At 42.3% G+C, this 23,533-nt stretch overlaps 1 protein-coding gene across 1 annotated transcript in view; it reads left to right on the forward strand.

Annotated features, from left to right (window-relative positions):
* The window catches only part of EPB41L5 (erythrocyte membrane protein band 4.1 like 5), a 50,470-nt gene extending 35,131 nt beyond the window's left edge, over positions 1 to 15,339 (forward strand). Inside the window, exons 17-26 of the mRNA XM_082284796.1 lie at positions 3,736 to 3,902; positions 4,405 to 4,499; positions 9,678 to 9,806; positions 10,373 to 10,434; positions 11,070 to 11,180; positions 11,743 to 11,836; positions 12,775 to 12,852; positions 13,671 to 13,712; positions 14,113 to 14,246; positions 14,913 to 15,339. Of these exons, the coding sequence (XP_082140922.1) occupies positions 3,736 to 3,902; positions 4,405 to 4,499; positions 9,678 to 9,806; positions 10,373 to 10,434; positions 11,070 to 11,180; positions 11,743 to 11,836; positions 12,775 to 12,852; positions 13,671 to 13,712; positions 14,113 to 14,246; positions 14,913 to 14,970 (970 nt within the window). The 3' untranslated portion in view covers positions 14,971 to 15,339. The remainder of the gene's footprint in view (positions 1 to 3,735; positions 3,903 to 4,404; positions 4,500 to 9,677; positions 9,807 to 10,372; positions 10,435 to 11,069; positions 11,181 to 11,742; positions 11,837 to 12,774; positions 12,853 to 13,670; positions 13,713 to 14,112; positions 14,247 to 14,912) is intronic.
* The last annotated feature ends 8,194 nt before the right edge of the window (positions 15,340 to 23,533 follow it).

The following is a 23,533-nucleotide window of genomic DNA, read 5'->3' on the forward strand; positions in this document are numbered from 1 at the left end:
TGTTGTCCTTGTGGCCTTTTGCTGCACTCCCTCCAGTATATCCGTGTGTCTCTCGTCCTGGGAACCCAGAGCTGGGCACAGCACTCTGGGGTGTCTCACCAGTGCTGAGCAGAGGGCTGGAGACCCTAATGATGGTCATGGACTGCCCTGGGATTCACAGCGAGTTTGGTAATCAAAGCTGTGGCTCAGATATTTGTAAATTTTTCCCATGACTGATTCAGGATAGAGGAAGCAGCATGAAACCCACCTACCTTTAGAACTGGTTTGTTTCAGTATGATATATGTTGCATGCTTTTGCCACATGGCTTTGACTCTTGCATACATCCTATGGGTCCATTTTCCTCTGTGCTGGTATTATATTGGTAAGACTTCATGGCTTGGGGAGAATTACTATCCTGGTCTCTATTAGGGTGGGAGACAGCTCTCAATAGCAGACAAAGAAATTGTATCACACTGGTACCACCACCACCACCAAGCTGCATTTTTACAGGGACAGGTCCCGTCTTCTGTGAATTGCAATGAGGAAGCACATGGATGTCTTTCTGTGGTGACACATCCTTACTTAACATGCCCAAAGGTTCTGCAGCCAGCACGTTTTCCTAAGCATGTTTTCTTTCCTTTCCTGTAGTTGTTGACTTCTATATATTATGCTGTGTCAGTATTTGGAATTATCCTCAAATGGAAGACAGCAGAAGTCTTGAAATATGGGACTTGCTTGATTAGAAACTGAGTGTATGTGAGCTGTCTCCATTTGTAGGATCTTACATCCCCACAATTTTTCCTTTTGCTTTCCTCACTTGGAAAAGAAAGCTTTTTTTCTTTTTTTCTTTTTTTTTTTTTTTTAATATTTTGCATTTTTGTTTAGGAGAAAACAATTTGAAAAGGCTCAAATTCACTACTGCTCTTACTTTCAGTTACAATATTGGTTGCCCCAAAATTAAGGAAATTAACAAAGAATTTCATACTGTTGTACTACCTTGCAGAGTCTATGTGAGAGACTAATCTGTGTCACTACCAGTTTGAAAAAATCAATGAGCTTACATGGTACTCCATGCTGTTGGAAATCAGATTGTTTCCAAGAGAACAACCTCTTTTGTAGGACTGTATTTTGAAGATTGTACTTCACAAACTAGCATGAAGTACTGCTTTGCTTTTCAACTAGGAAGTTAAAACCCACAGCACTTGTAACTGCAAGCTTTCTCAGTCGTGTTATACATTCAATGCTGTGTGGTACATATTTATACCAGTATATTGGTCAGGCAAAAAGAAGGGATAATGCAGTAGCTGCTCCCTTGACTGTGTGAGCTCCCTGAGCATGTAATGACTTATTAGTGGGTTGACAAACCTTTACATGCACTATCTTCATTATTCCTATATTCATAATTATTTTTATGGCTTGAATTCCTGGTATATTTTATCAGCATTTCCCAGGGAGTATTTTGTAAAATATGCTGGTAGAAATTGATTTGAAGACATAAAACCTGGCATTTACTACTTTGCAAAGTTCAAAATATCCCTTTGTATGTGGGTAAATGCAGGAATGTGGAAGGCTAATGCCTGTTCCATTCCTGAGTAGAGAACTGACTGTTGTAGAAGCCCTACTTTTCCAGAGAAGTCTTTGATAATTTCCCTTATGGTTGATGTGCCAGTTTGTCGGTGTTTTATAAGAGGTGTCAGAAATTCTGTGCAGTGATTCAAGTTTGTTGTGCTTTTTGCTTCCATAGTTTGACCATTTATGAAGCCTGCCTGGTAGTCTTCCTCCTGGTGCACTGAAGAGGGTGAAGGGTCTGGGAGGCTTCAAAGGTTTTAATGCTCTTCCGAGAACTCATGCATGCAAATTCCAGTGGCTGAGGGTCTCCCAAGTTTCCTCTTTCCTCTTGTTCACTGCCCATCTCGGGGTGGCTAAGGAGATGTTTCAATGGGTCTGAAGGCAAGATGGGGTCAATTCCGACTCGAATCTTGGCTTAGGACTTTTCCTGGAGTTTATCTTGGCCAAGTTGCTTCAAAATGTCATGGTGTCAGCAACTCCATGCTGTAGGTAAAATCTGACCTTCTTACGGTTGTCATATTAAAGATTTTGGAGACTATTTACAGAAAACTGTGAGAAAATAGGAAGAAAATTGTTGTCTCCGTGTGAAGATTATAAAACATCTTCCCTCGTGTATCAGTAAGGTATGGGATTCAGTCTCACTTTCCTTGTTGCCTTAATTGGAAGAGCATCTATTCCTGTCTGTTAGTTCTAACAATTAAATCTCTGTGTCCATAATTCCCTTTCTGCAAAACTGTCTGCTGTTTGCCTTTTCCCATTAGTGGTGCAGAGAGAGGCTGCACAGGAGATTGAAAAATTTTCCTATTATTTGCTTTGCTAGTAGCTTCTTATTCCACTGCTTTAAGAGAATCAAGCCAGTGGCCTCAGTTGGCCTCAGCAATTAATTGACTTACAATGATTCGTACATTATTAGCACTAAAACTGTGATATCCTGTAATCTGTTTCAGAGGTATATATTTAACATTGAAAGGATTCTTTTGTGTGCTTGAGCTGGTGGGAAGGAGTTTTTTCCTGGAGCCCCTAGTGACAATAGGGCACTGCTTCCAGATTCCAGGGGCTGGAGAGAGGCATGAGGCATTAACCTGGTAGTAGTAAGGGAGAGGCTGGTCTAAACTGTCAAGTAGAAAACTTGTCTGTGCATGAGGGTAGGTTCTGTTGTGGTGAGTATGGGCTTGGTATCATTGTTCTCATATTTGGGACAGGACTTGCAGAACGGATTGGTAGATTTTTCTTCTTAAACCAGTATTGCAGCCAAACTCTGAGGGTGATTGTTGACTGAACTGGGCAGCAGTAAAGCTGTAGTTGTGTGCACAGGCTGTCTGATTAACCATTGCATTGTGCAGCAGTGGTTTCTGTGTTTGTTAGTTTGCTGTTAGGATAGCTTTAGCTGTTCCCATGCTTTAGAGAGAGATGTATGAGATTCCTGACTGCTTTCACAACATAAGCATCATAATATCATTTTTGGTTTTATAATTATTTTTACTTGTTCATTGAAAATACAGCTCATAGGGGAAAATAAAAAGGAGATGTTTCCATCAGAAACCAGAGGAGGTGAAAGAAGTGATCCTGGCAGGGTACAGAGTACATGCTATGGTTGACTTAAAACACTGTGGCTGTTAAGGTTTCATTCACAGCTCTGCCTAAGTTAACAAACCTGAAACTGGCTCTAGGTACGCCTGACCATAACAGTGTCAGTGCAGACCTGGGCAGTGCACCCTTCTGCCCTCTCTTTTGCTTACAAGTGTTGGGTGAAGTGCTGCACAAACAGCTTTTTGTGGTACCAACTTCCCTCCCCCTAACTTTCTTTTTCTCTTGTAAAAATCCTAAAGGATACCTTGAGTTTGTTAGAAAAACTTCAAATGTTTGTTCCAAAAAGTGTATTTAATGGATAAAAGCTTCCCTCCTTCTCTCTTCACTTTTCCAACTGCTATGTGATGACACAGCAGGCAACACGGACCTGTTCCGTTATGAAGTCACTTATACAGACAAGAAATGTTGCCTTTTTCTTGTTTTTTAAGCTCACTGAAAGCCAATGTCTTAGTTACCTGAAACAGTTTTTCTAGACTGTGTCTGGTCAGCAGAAGACAGCTTGAAAAAAGAAATTGCATGTGTTAAAGCTTTTTCTTGTTACAGGAAGAGTGGTAACATGATTGTGCGTCTCTCTGCCCATCTTTCTGCCTTTGCAGCATACCTCTTGTTGATTTGCTAGACAGCACAGAGTTGCCAGAAACTTGTGTGGATGATGCTGTGGGCCGTCCAGTTGTTGGCTTGGCAACAGGAGATTCAGAAGAGGCTCTTAGTTGCCCTCCTTCTGACACGAAGGAAATTGCTGCGGAAAAAGCAGATTCTAATCGTAAGCAAACTGACAGATTTTTTCCTATTATATTGTGTGAGATCAAGATTAAATTATGAGGTTGATATGCAGTTGTTTCCTTACAAAGAATGCAGAACTGTTTTAGGAAGCTCCCTTAGATTATATCCATAAGGACAGTTTTACCCATTACTGGAACAACAAGGACAGAGATACAAGGGAAAAGTCAGTTCTTCATCGGATGTGACTGTGTCCACAAATACAGTGCAGTGCAACCATCTAAGCAATTGACTCTGTGTTTGCTCCCTCACTGTGAGGATGGCTGGGTAAATGAGCTCACAGGAGTGCAGAGTGCTGTGATTTGGTGCACACAGTCTGCATGCTTGAAATTTGCACTGAAGCTTGAACGAGTAGATTCTCCAATCCCTATGCTTTTTTGCACAACTTCCAAATTATATAATTAGTATTCAGGAATAATGCAAATTGCAAGTCAAATGACTCCACAGTAACATTAGGATGATGATAGCTTTTTTGTCTTTTTCAGTATTTGAAGACACATTCCTAAAACTAAAACAGCTGGAGACAGAGCGCAGCAGCCCCGTGCCAACTGAGCGTCCCAACGTAAACATAAACATACAGGTACTTGGCCTTCGTGCTCTCTGCTATGGCCCTGAATTTTGTTCAGATCATTCTGAAAAGTCTTCCACTTGCCTTGGTCTGTTTGCAAGACTTTTAAGACTATGAGTGAGTAATACTGGGGGATAGTAAAGGAAATACAGATGCTTTATGGTATATAAACCTGTGTGTGAGGGGGCAGCGAAATAAAGATCGGCATAGAAGTGCATGTGTGTGGAGACTGCAGCCTGGTGAGATTTTCTAAAATTAGTGGGAATAAAAGTCATAAACACTTGAAATGTTTCTCAGTTGTCTTTATCTGTAGGTTACTACCTGCATGGTATTGTGTAGTTCACTCTCTTTTTGGAAGGGCTGAGCTGCTTTGCTGGCATTTTTCCATTCCGAGAAGGTTGTTTTGACATTTTGTTTTGAGTCAGGTTTGCTGATGATCCATCCCTCCTGTTAAGTAACCAGTTTGTACCTGCTCTCTGATGTAGGTGTTCGTGCTCTGTGTTTACATAGAGAGGAGTGATGTGGTTTGATTTACTGCTCTCAAATCCCTCTGAGCAAATCAGGCTGCACTTCATGGCAGCTGAGCCAAAGTACAAGCCTGAGTGCCCTGAACAGGGCGAGGGCTCTCTTCTCCCTCCTTCCTCTTCACTCTTTCTTCCCCAGCTTCCCTCTCTCCTCTGTCACCTGCAGGAATCATTGCAGGTTTCAGTGAACAAATGTATCTGCAAACTGGCAAACAATTTTTTTTCCTGCTTTTGTTTTGAACTTTTTGTTGATGTGCTGGGTTTCTTTAGGTTTTTAGTTTGTTCTTTAAGTTGGTAAATAGTGAGTTAAATAGGTTCATGGAAGGGGTCAAAGAAATGCCAGAGCCATAGTGAAAATAAGTAGTGTTGCTAGAAGGGATGGAGAGGCCAGGATCCTCCCTTACAACAGCAGTGAACTTTGATAGATTCACTGGTTATCAGACAACTACCCTCACACAGGATATTCTTCTGGATTTTTTTAATGAGCTTTAAAAAATGTGAAATTTAGTTTTCATTACTCTGCTTTCTCTGATGCAAAAGCTTTGGGAGATTTATGTGTTTTGGGCAAGCAGAGAGAGTGAAACACCTGGCAGTGTTATCTCGGGACTACCCTCCCTTGTAGGGAGACCTGAGGATTTACCTAACTTTGAGTGAAGCAGCTATGATTTTTCTTGCTGCCTCAATACTAACAGGAGCCAGGTGCCAGGAGGTGTTTAGCAGTGGGTGTTTGAGCTAAGCCCACTCCTAAGCATTTGTTCTTCACCTCCATGTGAGAGAAGGCGGCTGCTGTGGGTGGTGCTGCAGGCTGCTTGGCTCATGTCCCCTTTAAGGGCTGCTGTCAGGGCTGCCTGGTGCACCTCTCTGCTTGCTGAGTGCATTACAAAGATTACCAGGTCTCTAAGAAGATTAGTCAGTAGCCTGTAGGTCCTGTTATGCTGAAACACTGCTTCTACATAAACTAAAGCAAATGAACACAGTTTATTTAAGAATATTTTAGCCTGTTGAGCTCCACTTTAGTTCAGACAGAGAGGGGAAAAACATTTAGTTGGTTAATTGAAGAGAACGGACCAAAAGTATTTCAGTGGTTTTTAAATCGTGGCTGATTTATAGTAAGCAAGCTAAGATTCCTGTAATGAGCTAATCTAACAAACAGCTGCCAATGCAGTACAGTCACAGTCATCCAGCTGCTGTCACATGAGGTGCCAAGTAACTTTAGAGGTTATAGATACTGGGGGAATAGTAACCTGATTAGAGAGCAAGAACATTTGCATAACAGAGAATTATGGATTAACAGTATGCCAGTAAGTGGGTAAAAGAGAGCTCAGCTTTCAAGAAGGAAGTGTAAATTATATTAGGAAAACGTAAGAGTAGATCATCTGAGGGTTTTTTGGGTAGAAGAGATAGAATAAAACTTCTCTGCCTATGATGTAGCTTACTAAGAAGTCACTTGAGAGTCTTTGTTTAAAAAAGATAGACAAAGATTAGAGACTCTCTGCATACTTGAAATTCCCAATGCTTCAGATTGCAAAGACATGTAGGTTACAGTAGCACCAAATGAGCACACCCTTCAGAGAGGAAAGGTTAATGGTTTGGAAGTCAGTCCTGAAAAGAGTGACCTAAAAGTCACTATTAAAACTACTTTGTTTCCTGCCTTTGAAGAAAAAGTAAAAAAATAGAAAAAAATTAGAAATTGCTTTAGAAAAAAATAGAAGCTTTCATTTATGGTGTTGGTTATAAAATATACCTATGGGCTCTTCTCCTGTAGTTACTTTTCTTCTTTAATCTTTTAGTAAAAGAGGTGTTTGTGGTATCCTCTTCTGGCAGAATTGCATGGGACTGCAATATATCCACTAAAACCTTGCAATAAGCTTAGATCCTGGGGCTTGCTGTTACTTCAGAGGGAATGCAGTATTGCAGCATTCTCTCTGAACCTGTGTGATTACAAATTTCAGCACATCTCATCTCACTTGAGGTTTACCAGTGCATAACATACTTACCTATGTAGAAACTGTTACAGTGCATAAGAGGTTTGGTAAAATGCATTAGGGTGAAGTGTTATCTTTCTACTTAAGAAGGCAGAGCTGCATTCTGGACTTCATTACACTGTTTTATGCCAACTCACTTCAGCTTTGTTAATTAAAAATCTTTAACTGTTTTCTGTCGGGGGACAGAGGTGGCCTGACAGTCATCTTTATGTAATTCTATACTTGCAATCAATCAATCCTGATTGATTTCTTTGATAGGGAAATATTTATTTAGCTACTCCTGTTCTCCTAGAGAAAAAGAGGAAGCGAGGGAATGAATGGCTTCATTCTTCCCTGCTGCTCACTGCCAAAATCTGTTGGGATGGAAGAATGCGACTTTGTCCTTTCCCAGCTTTCACTGGTGCAGTGACCAGATCTGACAAAGAGAGCAAATAGCTTTAAATACACCAACGCTCTGCTTTCATCAGCTTCTGAAGGGAAATGAACAATAAAGGTTCACCCTGTTTGCCCATGTTCAAAGTCTGCTCCGGAGTCAGAAATGCAAGGCCATGAGGGTTTACTTTTTCTGAATTTGTTGTGATCTGTAGATACATGGAAGTTGCTCCAAAATGTGCCTGTATTAGGCTCCATCTTCCTGCACAAAGTGATTTTTAGTGGTACCAGGAAGACGACTCAAAAGCACAAAGGATTGGGATCATACGCCTTGTTACTGTCTTCAGTCTCTCCTTGCCTTTTTGCATCTCTGCCTGGTTTCATGTTTTGATTGAAGAACACAGTACAAGTGTAGTTTGTCTAGTCCATGGAAACAACAAACATTTGTAATGAGCTAGAATAATGATAAACTCCAGCAGCTTTACTGTTGGTGTGAACAACTGAAATGTCTTGTAAATTAAACATCTTGAGGGGTTAGCAGGTGCCAGATGCTTTCCCCTCTATCTGCATGCTTTTTTCATTAAAAAAAACCTCTTAAGACACCTATGCTTTTTTCAAGTACAAAATAGACAGGGTTGAGAAAAATGGATCATTAATATTGAGGGAAATAGTTCCTTGATGGTATGAAACTTACACTCTACTAAATTAAAATATTCTGTGATAGTACTAAGCTTTTCAAAAGTAGGGAGTCTAATTGTTAATAGACTAGAGTGACCTAATTAAATTGATTGTCCAATTTAAGGTGGAGGAAGCTGAGAGGAAGTTAAATAAAATGGTACTTCAAGCACCAGTGTACTGATGTGCTCAGTTAAAATGATGAGGTTTAATGTATTAGTGGAATAATGCATTCAAAATGCTGTGCAGGTGCTGTTACACACAACATCCGGTTCAGTGAGGTCCAGTGTAAAGACTTAAAGATTATCGCGGTTGGGTGCTGCAGCTGTAAAAATAATAATAATTTGGTTGTTATTATTCCTTTTGGCAATTCCAGGAGCCTCTCTAAAATGAAAGTACTTCAGTGTCTAATAATTGCTAGTCTTCATGAATTACGTGAAGGTGCACCTCTTAATATCTGCTGGCAATAGTCATTAGCAGCACTTGGTTTTTGGTCCTTATGGCTTTTTATGTTGACAGTGACCCTTGAATATTTTGTGAAGTTCATTGCTGACTGGGGTCAAAATTTGAAAACAGATTCTCCTTTAGATAGTCTCTTAAGATCCTATTTGGATATCGCTAAAGATGGTTTAGAGGGAGAGAAAAAAAGGCAGTGTTTTTCCCCTCTCGAAAGACCAAATAACTACAAGTTCTCACCAGCGTTTCCAGGGAATGTAACAAGCTGAAGGTGGATGGAGAGCAGTGGGGGGACAGGTGTTCAACTCTTTTTAACTTCTCTGCACTTCTCTCTCTCTCTCTCTCTCTCTCTTTGATGGGCTTCATTCCTCCTGGGCGCGCTGTAGTTAGTGCAAGCAGGAGTGCAGCAGGATTGTCCCTGCTCCGGGCAGTCCTGCAGCACTTCCCTCCTGGGAAGAGCCTGCCATAGACCGTGGCATATGGTGAGGAAAGCAGGACTCTGTCTCCCCCTGCTGAGTCATACCCTCAGAAGGAAGGTCACAGGGTTTAGTTTTCACTCAGCTAATTAACTTCTGCCATTAATCAAATAGCAATTAGTAGATTGAAAGCTTAATTAACATTTTATAATTAAGAAATGCGCTGCACATAATGAAATACACTGTAGTGAAAGGTATCTCATTCTTATTTCTCTTCATTGTGTATCTGGCTGCCAGTTTGCTCTGATATAATCAGTGGTGGGAGAGGTGGTTAGTAGCACTTTAATTAAACTCTTATTCTAATTTGTAAGTGGATTTTAAATTAAAAATCTTCCTAACTTGCATTTGAGAGTAAATTATCAACTTGGGATGTACTGAAATGATATAGTGGCTGTTATATTGATCTCCTATCAGTAAACTAGGCTGCAGTTTTAGGATGTACTTCATTTCTTGCACACTGTATTTTTAGCACAGCATTTTGCATATCCACATTTAAGCATTGTGCTTTTTTTTACTTTGTGTTGCTGTGACTTTACAACTGAATTCCAAAATAAAGGAAAAAATTGGCGTTTTCATTTCAGTATAAATCTCCTGACTTTTCTTGGGCTTCAGAGCCTTGTCGTTATTTAGAGATGTTGATAAACTTCAGCCCAGACTTGTCCGTGTGGAAACTGCTTCTGATAAAGATGTTTTCATGTCTAGGACGAAGTGGTGAAGTTGACAGATAAATGTCTTAACAACGCAATCGAGAGCCCAATCGTAGCAGCAAAGTGGCTTCCAGCAGATCTCAAAAGCAATATCCTGAAGGCCCAGGCAGAAGCAGGGCACAAGGTAAATACTCAACTGAACAGGGCTGTGACGCTCTCAAATATTCTATTTCTCTTCAACTGCCCGATGTTGGAGAAGGTGCCTTGCAGATAAGGGTGTTCCAAGAGCCTGTCCGAGGTAGAGTCAGAAAGATTTTCAGCCTTTCTTCACAGTGATAATGGTCCTGTACTGGAATGGTTGCCCAAGGAGGAATTTCTGTCCTTGATGATACTCAACAGGTAACAGGACAAGACCCTGAGCCAAGTGGTTTGGGTGGTCATTGAGACAGGTAACCTCCAAAGGTTGCCTTCTAATCAAGCAATTACTCTGTCACTAAGACTGTGCTTCTTGCATGTTGTAGTGTATTCCTTAGCAAATAATGGTATTTTTTTTGGCTATGTTGGTGAATTATTTTTATTTCTGCACTGAAGTTGTCACATAGGATTGATGTTCTAAGTCCCTGAGCTATAGATGAACAGAACGTTTTTGTGCTGGGATAGAGACACTCAGCTTTACTGTGTATCTCAGAACTGACACAAGATGGAAACAGGTATCAGAAATGTATGTCTCTGTCCATTTCTTCCTCTCAGGTTGGAAAAGATGACAGCATGACAGGTGTCAAGAATTCCAATATTCAGGAGGCTGCTGCCAGGTACTAAAGAGATTTGTAAGAAACATGTGGTGTAGTTACCCCAGTACAGAACTGAGAACCTGCAGTTCGGTGTGGTCTGCCAGTAGCTCAGTCATCATTGCATTTTACCTTGCATAGGGTACCTTACCCTCATGACTATGAAGTGGTTTTGACATGAAAACCAGGTTTGTAATTGCTGGGTTTTATTATATACACGGTAATACAGATGCTCTTTATTCTCCCATACTTGATAACCATTGGTGCAACAGCAATTTCAATCATTAATTATTTCTGAAATATGAACAGCTTCAGTGTGGGGAGAGGGGATGTGTCTCTTCACAGTAGCTGTTTTCTAGTGGAGAAAAAAAATGGTGTACAAACCCGTGACAGTAGTTTTCCTGAGAATTACTAAATACTAAATTATTTCAGGGTCCAGTGGAATTGCAGGCATTGAAAAAGTTTAAAAGATTACAACATCTAATTTCTTGTCCATTTGGGAAGATGCACATGTCAGACCTCAAAGAGCAGAGGGTAATATTGTAAATAAAATGTACATTAGCAGTCCCAAAACTGTGCTCTAACAAGTGATTCATAAAGAGCTTTCCATGGAAGGTTGTAACTGTTTTCTGTTTTGTTTTTCTGTTGGTTTGTGCCAGGAACATTCTCCTGTCAGGTAAATCACAGAGCAGTCCCCCAGCAACCAGTCCGGTATTTCAAGATCCAAGAGAGCTGCTGAGAGCAATCCCTGCTTCAAACACCTTTGTTCCGTAAGTGATTCTGGAAAAACATGTTTCTGGGAGTAAGGGGACCACGTGGAGATTATCATGAAGAGGTCTGAAAAGATGAGGAGCAGTTGCTGAGCATTTAGGCTACATCTAACTAAACAGGTTTATGGATGCATTTTTAATTATTGTTGCGGCAGTTAATCGGTGCAGGCCAGGCCTCAGGGTGAGTATCCTTGCAAGCAGCAAGTGAATCTCTCTCATCTTCTGAAAGGACTGAGATTCCTGACATCCTGCTGCCCCTGGCTCTAAAGAGGAAGATAAGAGGATGACAGGAAAGGCTTCAGGCAAATTAGACTCAAGGGCTGAAGAAACTCCATTGAGATAGAAGACATCGATACTGTTGGGTCTATACACAGCTGTAGCTGGAGCTATGAGAGAGAGCAGTAATCTGTGGAGGCTGTTGGAAGGCATTTGTGTTAACATACAAACATCAGTCTTTTGTCTGCCTCAGTGGAACTGGTGTCAAGGTTTTGGGCTGTCTGGGAAGCAGCACTGTTCTGCGCTATCCAGGCAGGGTGCTAATGAGAATGTTTTCCTCTTCCAGTAGTATGTTGAACGAGGACAATGCTGACTCTAACCACGAGGACCTGCTAATTCCAGCTAATCTGGCTCCAGCTGAGGAGGCTGCTGTTTCAAAGGTATCACCACCTGCCAGTCTGAAAGGTTTCTGTGTCACATTCTGAGCTCCCGATGCCTCCAGGCAAGCCCAGCAGACCTTGCTGCATGCCTCTCATAACTCTGTGAATGCCAGGGACTGAGGAATGCCAGAGAGTGCTTTCTAAAGCAGGCAGGGACACTGCACAGATCTTTCCAAAGGCCATTTCTGCCTGTCCTTTCAGGTTCTTGGTGTGACTCTTATTTTTCTAAACTGATGGTTTTTCTTACACTGGTGGGGAGCCCTTTACAGCCCAACGATTTTGTGCTCCTGTAAGGAGACTGTAGGGATGAAATTCTGGCACAGGCAGTTCCCATCAAAAGGACCACAGAAGGATAAGTTTAAATTCAAAGTTCATTTGTTACATTCTAGGTTCCTTAAGGTAATTTTTAACTGGATTCCATGAAGAGCACAAATTAGGGGATTAAACTTTCTTTTGTCCCTTTCCAAAAGAAAAGCAGAGTCCAATAGCATTGGACCTATGCTGCCTTTACTTGAGCAGACTTGACAACTTGTTCTGGGTGACTAAAGCACCCTGCTCTGTAGCTCTTGTGCCTCTAAACCGTATTATATAGTTGATCCCGCTGAATAGTCATAATTTCACCTTATGAGTTCAAACACCCCACTCACAGACCTTGCTGACATCTCAAATGGTGCAGTACCCCACCTTTGCAGTGGTGAAGGGACAGTTTCACTGCTTGCGTACAATGGGAATGATGTTGTTTCCAGTACCTTGATGAGAATAAGGGAAATTAAAAGGCCATTAAAAAAAGATCAAATGGAAAGACTTGAAAAAATGGGCCTGATAAAAAGTGGTGTTTATTAAAGATACTGGTCTATAACTCAGGAAGCCACTAGAGTATTCAGTAGACCTATGTGGTTACTACTGGGAATTCAATTCAAAACTGATTTATTCCATAGAGCACTCCAGATGACCAGGACGTTTCCTTAACATCACTGCCAGAGAATCTAATTGACTTTACAGAAGCCACACCTCGGGTAAATGTATTTCAAACCCAGACTTCTTCCTTTGCACGTAACAGTGGTTTTTACTCATGAACTCTGCTCTGGCTTTAGTGTTTGTCTGCAGCATCTTGGATCTGCAGCAGTGGAATGAAGGGATGGACAGGGATTGCTGCTCATATGGCCCCTACCGGCAGGGTGGCTGGTGTAGGGATGTAGACTTTACAGCTTTGTAGGGGAAATGAAAGAACCTGAAGAGTGAATTTGTATCTGTGCCACAGGAACCTCTAGTACTGTTTTAGTAGGACCTTCAAGTGCCAGCCTGCTTCTCACACTTTTGGAGATACATAAGGCTTCAGAAATTATATGGGAAGGTGTATGTACATGTGTACATATGTCTGTATATATACAGATGTACACAAAAAATAAATACTTGAAAAGTAAACTTTTAATACAAATCAACCCTTTTATATAGATAAAAAGAAATCTCTTAAAATCTGTGTTGGAAAAATGGAGCTATATTGCATGCACCAATAGAAAGGGGGAAGAAGCAGGGCCTTTAAACTCTTAACAGTTGTGTGCTCTGGGTTAAGGTTTCCAACAAAGCACTAAAAGGTGAGGGATTCCTTCCTTTGCAAGGGAGCACTGAGCTGAAACTGCTCCCAGTGAGTGTCTGGCTCTGTGCTCAGTGGGTGCCACATCTCCTGCTAATCACTAGTGTGATTCAAAGGCTAACGAGGGACAAATATCTGGGATTGTTTTGGGGGAAGTGTTGTTTTGGGAGGCAATACTATTTTGAGAATGTTCTCAGCTACTTTCAACCTTTTCATTGAGCTTTTGTTTGCTTTTTGTAGGTATCTTCCCAGCCCATTGTAACACCGAGGTGGATAGTGCCAGTGAGTTACTTGACTATTTCTTAACAAAGAGAAAAAGAAAGCTTTTGTCATGATTAGGAAACGGGAGTTCAAGTTAAATAGTAAAATACAATATAATTTGAAGGTCTATAAAGTACCAGATCAAAAGTAAAGCAAACTAATTCAGCTGGAGTAAATCAGGCAATATACCCTGTTGATAGTTCAACTTCATTTTTGCTGTATTGCACTGCAGGTAAATGCCATAAAACTTCTTAAAGAATTTGTATTTAGTAAAGCCCAGACTGGAGGTTAATGAATCCTATTTTTGCCAGTTGTAAGTAAATCATATTGAGAAGTTAGCAGGTGTTTCTTTTCAATCATATTGAAAAGTTAGCATCCTGGCAGGTGTTTTGAGTTTCTTCTTTCATTCTCCCCCATTCAGACGGGACTGATTTCCAACGGGCCTTTGGGAAATAATGTTGCCTTATCTTTGAAGGCAGTGAAAGGCAGCACGGAGACCCTGATGTCCTCAGCTGGACTGACACCATCCCAGCAGACACCTGAAGTCCTTGCGAGGTGAGGTCTCCTCAGCTCACTCCACAAGTCTGTGTGGGCACTCATTACTTCCACTGACATAGTTACAGGGGTCATTTAGACACAGTGCCTTGTTCTGCTGTGCTAATAAACTGTGGTTCTGTCTCACTTTATAGCATTTGAAATACTACAAATAAGCTGATGTGTGTATATTATAATTGCACTTCAGTTTCTTCCCTTATCTGCTCACATGTTCTAATACTGGACTAAAGTTATGGTACAGAAAAATTTTCTGAGAAATCTATTTACAGTGTTTCAGTACCTTCCAGAGGATTGGTGGGGGTGAAGAGAGATGCCCCCCAGTTATTTCCAAGCTGAAAGGGTGTCAGAAAACCAGATTGGTAGAGGCCTTTTCCATTGCTATTCCATTCTGCCGTGCTGGTGAGGCAGCATGATGGCAGAGATCATCAGGCCTTGCAGTGACCATCTTAAAAGAATGGCAGTGGTGCTGCTGCTGCACCGTGTGAATTTGATTCGGTTTGCTCTTCTGCAGTTGTCCATTAGGAAAGTTTGTCCATTGTCTCATTAAGTTACAAGGGGAATAGCCATGAATGCTCTTTAAAGCAATACTCATCTCTTGTAATACATCGTGGCAAACCTTTCTGGAGGAGTGTGTTTACAGAGCCTTGTTTTTTCCCCCCTGTTTAGCCCAGTTACTGAGGATGCTACAATAAGAACAAAATGTTTGCTCACCACTGAACTCTAGAAGAAGGAGTTTCTGAAACTCTCACCTTGTAAAAACGCAAATCTTCTAACATATCTCCAAGGGATCCTTACAAAAGACTTGCTTGGGATCAAACTCATGCTGAACGGGAGTCAGACAGCCGGCTGGTTTGCCAGGATCCAGGAAGAGACTTCTCCATTTATTGCAATCTAACTGGAATTGCAGCCTGAACCGGGATGTAAAACCACATGCACATTTGATCTTCTCCCTCAGGAGAAGCGGAATGTCGCACTGGAGCTAGTTCTGAACTGAGGAAAAGAAAATAGTTGTGTTCTGTTCGTGCTGGGTTAGTTGTTCCTTACCCTGAGCTGGCTCTGGTGCTGCTGGAAGGTGTCTCGGAGCTGTGGGGTGTGAGCGCAGGGCCCTGACGGCTGTGGAATAATGAACAGCGCAGGGATGAGGAGAACTCACAGGGCCACCTCGTGGCTGTGCCGTGCACAGGGCTCTCCATGGTGGTCACTGTCCCGTACAGCCAAGGACGTTTTCTTCTGTGTAATTATTCACTCTGGTTTTCCTTTGTTTTACCAACACATACTCTCCTTTTTGGCCTTAACCCCCTTAGTAATCCTTGCACACCCTGTTACAGTACCTGGAAAGCATGAAAATCTAGTCCCATCAGTGACCAGCTACGTAGACTGGATTTGAGCTGCTGCTCACTGCAACCAGGAAAATGCAAATTAACCTGCCAAACAGCTTGTAGCATTAGCAGAATACAGCAGAGGTCCCACATTTGACACTGATCATTTCATTTCATGACTCAAATACATGCATTTTAGACTAGAGATCTGTGTGTTTTAAAAGCCAAAGCTGTGAAGGAGTGAGTGCGCCTTACTTCAGGAACTGCTTATCGATTAGTTTTATTGTCTTCTAGGACTAGAAAGGAAAAGAATTTTCTTGTTTCTCTTCATGCTGTTTCTGGGTGTTTTTTCCAGATGCTGTGCTTCAGGATTACTTACCAGGTATTTTTGCAGTATGAGGGTACAACTAGATCAGTTCTTAACACCCCTTTGAATCCTGTTCCAAGCATCATCTAATAGTTACATGTGGAACAAATAATAGAAAGAATAGGGTGAAAACAAGAAAAAAGGATGAAAAATTTCTGTTAGCAATTCACTTCTCTGTAGAAGGAAGGTAAGAGCACACACTCCACAGAGCTGGTGAAGGTCTTTGGGTGCTCAGGTGAAGCTTGGGGTACACTGTGTACAGTTCAGAGATCATCTGAGCCCTGGGCAGCAGTGTCATCAAATGGACCCTGGGGATACAGCCTGTGAAAAAAGTAATGCAGAGTCAGAGGGAGGAGAAACAAAGATGATGAATCCCACATCTCACAGGGAAACACAGATGAAACAACTGGGATCTTTCTTAGGAAGAGGTTTGTACCTATGATTGGGATTGGACGATGCTTTCTGCATAGTGCTGCTCTGTATAGATATTTGTATGCATGTGTTCTTAGAAACAAACTTAAATGTGAAAATTGGTTCTGGAACCTGTATGCACAACTTCATTTCTGCCCACTGGCTGTGTGCACGTGTCTCAGTATAAACAGAGGTTTGGACCAAACCACTATGGGTTGTGCAAGTAATCTGGGCCCAGCAAGGCTGCTGCATTCAGACCAAGGCATTCATGCTGCTGTTACTTTCGTGCTCTTTTTTGCAAGATGCTGAATGAGTGTTAAGGGAGAAGCCATGTGGATTTTACATGGCCCACTGCCACTTCTCAAAACCCCCGAGGCCTTAATAGAGAAATGTAGGGACCAGAGAAAGCTTGTTGGACTGACACACCAGAGTGGCTCTGCAGGCAGTGATTTGTAGCCATTGCCTCCAGAGCCAGGATTCCAGGGTTGGTGGCAGGTGCTGCGGGTGCCCCTCCAGCCAGCCCCCGGCGCAGCGCGGGCAGGTCCCGCTCCCGCACTGCCGGGTGAGTGGAGCCGCTGTCCCGGACCAGGCGCAGCATTCCTGCTCCCAGCCCTTCAGCTCTCAGTGCTACTTCCAGTTGAGTATTGGCTTTTTTTATACTTGTAAGTCTGAGCCTTACTGCTTATTAAAAGGTAGAAGATTCCCAATTTGAATATCAAATGTCTTATTCTGGATTAATAATGCAGTTGCCAGCAAAGTTCCTGCAGGAAAAGGGAAGCAATGGCTGCAACAGTCTGCTTCCTGCACAAAGTCAGGACTGTGTGTGGAAACTTGGCACTTGCTATTCATCTGTTTGCTCAGCAGCTGAGCTGGCATTCACCAGCTACATGTGTTGGGTTTGTAAATAGACAGAATGCAGTAGCATTTTCTTAGGCATGTTTGATATTTGACTCTTCCCGTTGGGTTCAGGAGCTCTGCGAACTGTCATCTTGAATGCCTCCCAAAACTGGAATAAGTTTACAGTTTTCCAGCACTGCATGTTGAATACCATCCTTAGATTCCTCCCGAGCCATCACAGCAAGTAACAAGTAAATAACATGTGGTGAGTGTGTCCCCTAAAATCTAAATGGTTCCAAATAACCAACTATTATTTCAGCATGGTCAGGATAGCAGTGGTTGGAGGGGAATGTTGTAATTACACAGGTGCACACACAGAGAAACTTCAAAGGGGCAGGGCTTTCCGTGATTTTCAGAAACTTAACATAAAAATGCAGACATTTCAACTGGTAAATTGGGAACTTGGAATTTCTAATAGATTTGGGGCTACAAACACAACTCTTCCCAGCAATATCTGATACTCTGAGCAAATACTGACTCCATTTATCTCGAGGTAGCTTACTTAGCTAACCCAAATCATTGCTTATATAAGGAGCCTGGCAAGACCAAGGTGACACAGGTTTGTGATCTGAACATGCTGCAGTTTGGCATCACTGTTCTGCCTTGCAGCTAGGGATACTGTGTTACAACATGACTGACTAGCAGGTAATACAGCATTACTCATCACCTGCATTTTACCAATCACAAATAGGGATTTTCCTACAGTTTGTTCCTACAGTTAGTGTTATGAAGTATTAATTAATGCCTGTGTGCTACTGAGGAAAAAGGATTTTCTTACCATTGCTGTACTATTGATTGATTGGCTGTAGGGTCCAAGTGTTTTCTTAAGGTCTATTTTTTGGTATTTATTTAAAGAGATCTATAAATAAAACTTTTGTGTGAATCTGATGTCAGGATGTTGGCAGGTCTGCCAACCACTTAAAAGCTGTGAGAGTTGACAGGAATGAATGAATGAATGAATGCTAAGTGATTGGCTCTAAAAGTAAAAGTGATTTTACTCCAGTCACATTCTGTGATTGGAGTAAAAGGTTTTATAAAAATCTTGGTGTTTATAATAACAAGAGCATCCTAGCCCTCCCTTATCTCAAACTGATTAACCTGAGGAGATGCATTTCAGTCTTACCCATTTAAGACCATCAGAGTCTGCATGTGCTGTCTGCAATTACAGGCTTAGGAAATGGGCACTAAAATGTGGGAGTTGAGGCTTTCTTACACCAGAATTAAGGGAATCTCTTCTTTAGTTCAGTGGTAATAGTGTTTAGTATTAGGTAAGTCATATAACATAAATTACCTACTGACCTGTTAATCAGTCATGGTTAATGAATTAGCTTGAATGTATTTGATTTTAAACTTAATTTTTACTCATACTTTGTCAAAGACAGCTGTGTAAGAGCAATGTTTTGGACAATTTTTTGGATGCAACTTTGGCAAGAAAATTTGCAGCCCTGTTAGAAGAGTTCAGATGAACAGCCCAGTTATGTGTGGGTCTGTCTATACAAACTGTTTTCAGTCCTTGCCTGTTCTGCCTTTGTCTGCACCCTGCTCCTTCTTGTTTCATGAGGCAAAGACTTAACTGTTGGGATGAGCGTGTCCTTCACAAACAGCACTGGATGTATTTTTCACATTGTGAACATACTCTGGTACAACCCAAATCTACTGGCGAGGTGTTAGCAGCTCTGTTCCACAGCCAGCTAGCATTTAAAGCTGTATCTGGGCACATAGTGTTCCTGAGTTTAGGAAGTTGTAGTATCTATATACATATATATGCAGCTGTTAGACGCTGTAATGTCACAGCTTTCAAATGCAGCTGGACAATCGTAACTTTTCAACCAAAAAACAGGACCAATCCATGCTAATGGCCTTTCAGTGACACAGGTGTGATCTGGGTGTGTTTGCTCCGGGTGTTGGCACCACAGACACGAGTGCAGGGCCCTCCTGGCAGTGCTGTGGGGAGATGCAGGTGCTCAGCACGGCCCCTTGAAGCCAGGGCCCGGCTCGGTGTCGCAGTGGCTCTGTGTTCCTGCTGGCTGTGAGGAGCAGGCACTGCCCTGCGGCGCTGCCACACCCACGGAGCCCGGAGCCACAGGATTCTCCTGCACAGTTCACCTCCTTTTGACTGCTTCGCTTGGGCACTCTGCTCCATAAACACACACACCCCTCCCCTACCTATATAACTGGACAAACTTATTTTTGAAGTATATAAGAATATTTTTTTAGCTAGATTTGTTTTGTTAAAGCCGCACTAACTACTGTATTTTTACTTTTTATATGTAAAGCTTGGCAATAGCTCTCAATGTATAATTTATTTGTTGGGTTTTTTATAAAACGAAGTGCACCCTCTTGCTTCTGTTTGACAACACTGGTGATGTATGTACTGTCTTAGGCACTGCACTGAGATCTGTATTGAAACTGTACATGGGAACAAGTAGATCTGTAGTCCACTCAACCCAGTCTTGGAATGTTTATACTGTAGTTTTGTCTTAAATACACCATGTCAGTGCAAAAGTCTCGCAGAGTCATCTTTCAGCCCCGCTGCGTTACACCGGCACAGCAGTAAGAGGTGGGTCAGCTGGGGCTTGGGACACCAGGCTGCTGCTCCAAACTTCCTCTGTTGTCAGTTAAAGCAGAACTTGGGACAGCACTGAGCTTGCAGGTCAGTGCTGAAGAATGAAATGGCTTTTTTTCCAACAGAGCTGAGATTGGCCGGGGGGACTGTCAGGTGTCCAGTGCCTTTGAACAGCAGAGTCCCGAGGGGTGTGCCCAGAAGGGGAGCCTGAGCTGCCCAGTGTGGTTCCAGTGCAGTCCAGTTAACCGAGCACCCTCGCTCTTGTCTCCAGCAAGGGACTGGGCTGTGTTTTCAAGTACAGTATTGCTAATGATTGTTTAAAGGAAACTCTACTCCCAAGCCCTGACTTTGGGGAAATGCTAAAGAAGGCAGCAAAGGGCATCTAAACCATTTGATCATCTTCATTTCTCAAAAACTATTTGGAAAGTATCGAAAGGAAGAGAAATTATTCCATCCTAATGACTAAGCTCATAGGAAATAATTTCTCTTGTGGCATAATTTTTTGTATAGCTCAAACTGTGATCCCACTAAATCACTGAATTGTTCTTACCAATTCACTTACAACTCAAAAGAATGAAATCTTTAGGTTTTTCTATTATTAACTGAAAAACCCTCTTTGAATATCTGCATTTTAGAAGAAAACGTTTCTGCCGTTCATGCATTTTATTGCTCCGAAACCAAATCTTAATTACAGACAATGAGTTTATTGAGATGTTTAGCGCTGATCAATCTGTTCTCTTACATACAATTTATGATACAACAGCGCATCTTGTGTCTCACATGAGATTGCCAAGAATGCTGCATCCTTTTGCTTTTGTTCTATGGATTGAATTTCTGTGAGCATATCAGATACATGCAACATTCCCTGCTTTTCAGAGACATTCTAAACAGCCAACTTCAGAGGCAGCCCCTTCAGTCCCAGCCAAAATGGTGCTGTTTGTTTTGTTTCTAAATACTTGCCACTAGCTGAAGTAATTCCATTCATTATTTCATGCAGGCCACCACCGAGCTTTCAGGTGGCAGCAGCTTTTAGTCACTCACTTGGGCCTGGGATGAATTCTCATTAACTGCTGCAGTTATGGAGAAATACCATAAGCACATCCATGAAGGCTCTTTTCTCCCTCTCTGAAAAGGTGACTGTGGTGGGAAAAGAGGAGTTGAAACCATTTGACGTGCTCTGAGAACCCCATGGGTGTAGCTGATAGCACTGACTGAGTTTTGAAAGGGGATATGACCCAGGAAGTGTCACAATGGTGTGAGCAAGAATTGTGTCCCTAGGTCCTGACACTGGAGAGCACTTTAAGTATGGGTCGTGCATGCCCAGAGTGGACTGAGGTGCCAGGCACTCCTGTGGGATACAGTCACTTCAAATCCCAAACTCCTTCCCTTCCAGCTTGAGCTCAGCCTTGTTTTTCAGAGACCTGGGAATGGCCAGAAGGGGAGAAAGAGCCTCCAGTGGCTTCAGCAAAGCTGCTGTGGCACAGAGCCCCACTTCAGCATCAGGGCTCTCTCCCCTTCCACAGCATTACTGGGGCCAGCTGCAGCTCAGCCTCCCACAAGCCAGCCCTGAGCCCCCATCTCTCGTGCCAGGCCTTTCCCGAGCCCCTGCACTCGTGTCCTGTACAGGGGCAGGGAACAGCGGGGCCCTTAGGGCCGGCTCGAGAGGTTTGGGATCTTTTAGGTGATGGAGTGGGTGTGGTGCTGCCACTGCTGGTGCCCCCACCTGACCTGGCACACAGGGAGGGAACGGGGGAGATGGGCACACTCCAGGCTGCTTTTTCCTGCCCATTCCAAGCCATTGCCTTTGGGCTGGCTCATGTCCCGCCTGCGTTGGCTCGGAGTAAATGTTAAACCCTTCGTGGGGCTGCCAAAGGGAAGAGAGTTTGAGGGGGCAGGAAGAAAGGAATGGCAGAGGCTGGATGGCATTTTCCTGGGGCTCTTGCACATCCCCAGGAAACTGCTACCTGGCAGGAGGCCTTTGCGTGACTTGGAAAAATCACTGGTTTATTGTTGCCCTTTCCAGTTAAATTTCCTTCCCTTGTCAATCCCAGATAAAAGGCTGTGTGTTATGGCAGCTCTCAGGATAATGCCAAAACAGACATGTCAGTCAGCAAAAGGAAAACAAGCTGCTGATTTAAGATTGCAGTGCTGAGTACATGCTCAGCTCAGTCACTGTATTGATGTCCCTTCCAAACAAACCTCCTCCAACTGGGAAATTCTTGTTCTTGGAGGAGAAATTCAAAGCCTGGGCAGCCCTCGAAGCCGGCCGAAGTGCAAGGAAATGACTGGGGCTTGCAGGTTCGTGTTCCTTGGTCAGAAAGGTAAGGTCTTTGCTCAGTTTGAAAATACAAACACATATTTTAGACTCATAAAGGTGAAAATGAACACACAGTGATAGGAAATGGAGCAGGCTTTATTCACATGGCAGTGTACAGTCCTCTCTGTTTCCAGATAAGGGTCATGGATGGTCCAAACAACTCTTAAGTAGCTTTTTGCAAATCCATCTATAATTTTCCTATTGAATTCATGTGACAGCTACTTGTGAAGAGATGATGAACGTATCTGTAAGTATTCTTGAAATCTGTAAATGACTTGAAAGTCATTATTCTTATGAAACTTTTGAAAAGTGATCTTTTCAAATATTTGGAAGTATTAACTTACACTTTCCAGTAACTTCAGACACCAGCAGCTCTTACAGACAGCTGCAGTTCTAGCAGAAGGCTAGTATTTAGTAACTTCTATGGAAAGAAATGCTTTGAATACTGGACAATATTACCTTGCAAAACAAGCACTTTTTCTTTACAGCAAAGAAAAACCATACATGAACTCAGAATTTATTAGTATAGAGGGGAAATGTGTAATCAGTACTACCTAGGCTGGCAAAACAGAGATGGAGTTGGGAAGGCAGAAATCCCTTTGTGACTAAAACATGAGTTACCAGTCAAAACAGCCCATGCTTTGTGTCACTCTCTCAAGCCCTCCTCTTTCTGTTCTCTCCCCACCCTGCCATGGGAAATCAAACCCTTTTGATTCTGTGCTCAGTCATAAAAGCCAACACTCATTTGGCAAATCCTTTTTTCTTACAGGTATAGTGCCCTTCCTCTGGTCCTTGCTGATGATTTTCAGGGGGCACTCATTGTTTCAATTCCTCAAGGTTATATACAATCCTTGAACATCTTCTAGAATTCAGTTGCTGATTTGTCTGTTGAGTTCCTTTGTTGTAGCCCATCTCATGTTGCAAATATGTTGTGCAAAGAACACTCAAGAAAATAAAATCTTAAAAATCTTACAGAATGTTCCTATTAAGATTAATTGAATCCCTCAAACGTGACTGTATTTCTCTCTTATGCCAGTGCAAAACGAGCAAGCTTTGCCCCTGAAATGGCATCTTGTGGAGCCCATAGGGGTTACTGCAGTTCTGATTTTCAAGGCAGCATTGGTCGCTGCAATTTGAAAGGATATGAAGTGACCAGGAGAAAAGTAACAAAAAGAGCAGCAATCCAACAAGCTCCTCTCAGAAATCACAACTTACATGCAAGTTGTGACTTAAATATATGTCGGGTTTTGTTAACATTGTAAAAAATCTGTTCACAGCAAGTATGAGAAGGTTTAATTATTTTTTTTCCCCAGCGTGCTGATAGGAAGCTGAAGACAGTTGCAAGCAGTTGGTTTTCCACCTACTGCCACGGTGGTGGAAATTTATTCTTTCACTTTGCAAGCAAAGCAA

The sequence above is a fragment of the Coloeus monedula genome (genome assembly GCF_965178545.1).
Source record: "Coloeus monedula genome assembly, chromosome: 7".
Taxonomy (NCBI): Eukaryota; Metazoa; Chordata; class Aves; order Passeriformes; family Corvidae; genus Coloeus; species Coloeus monedula.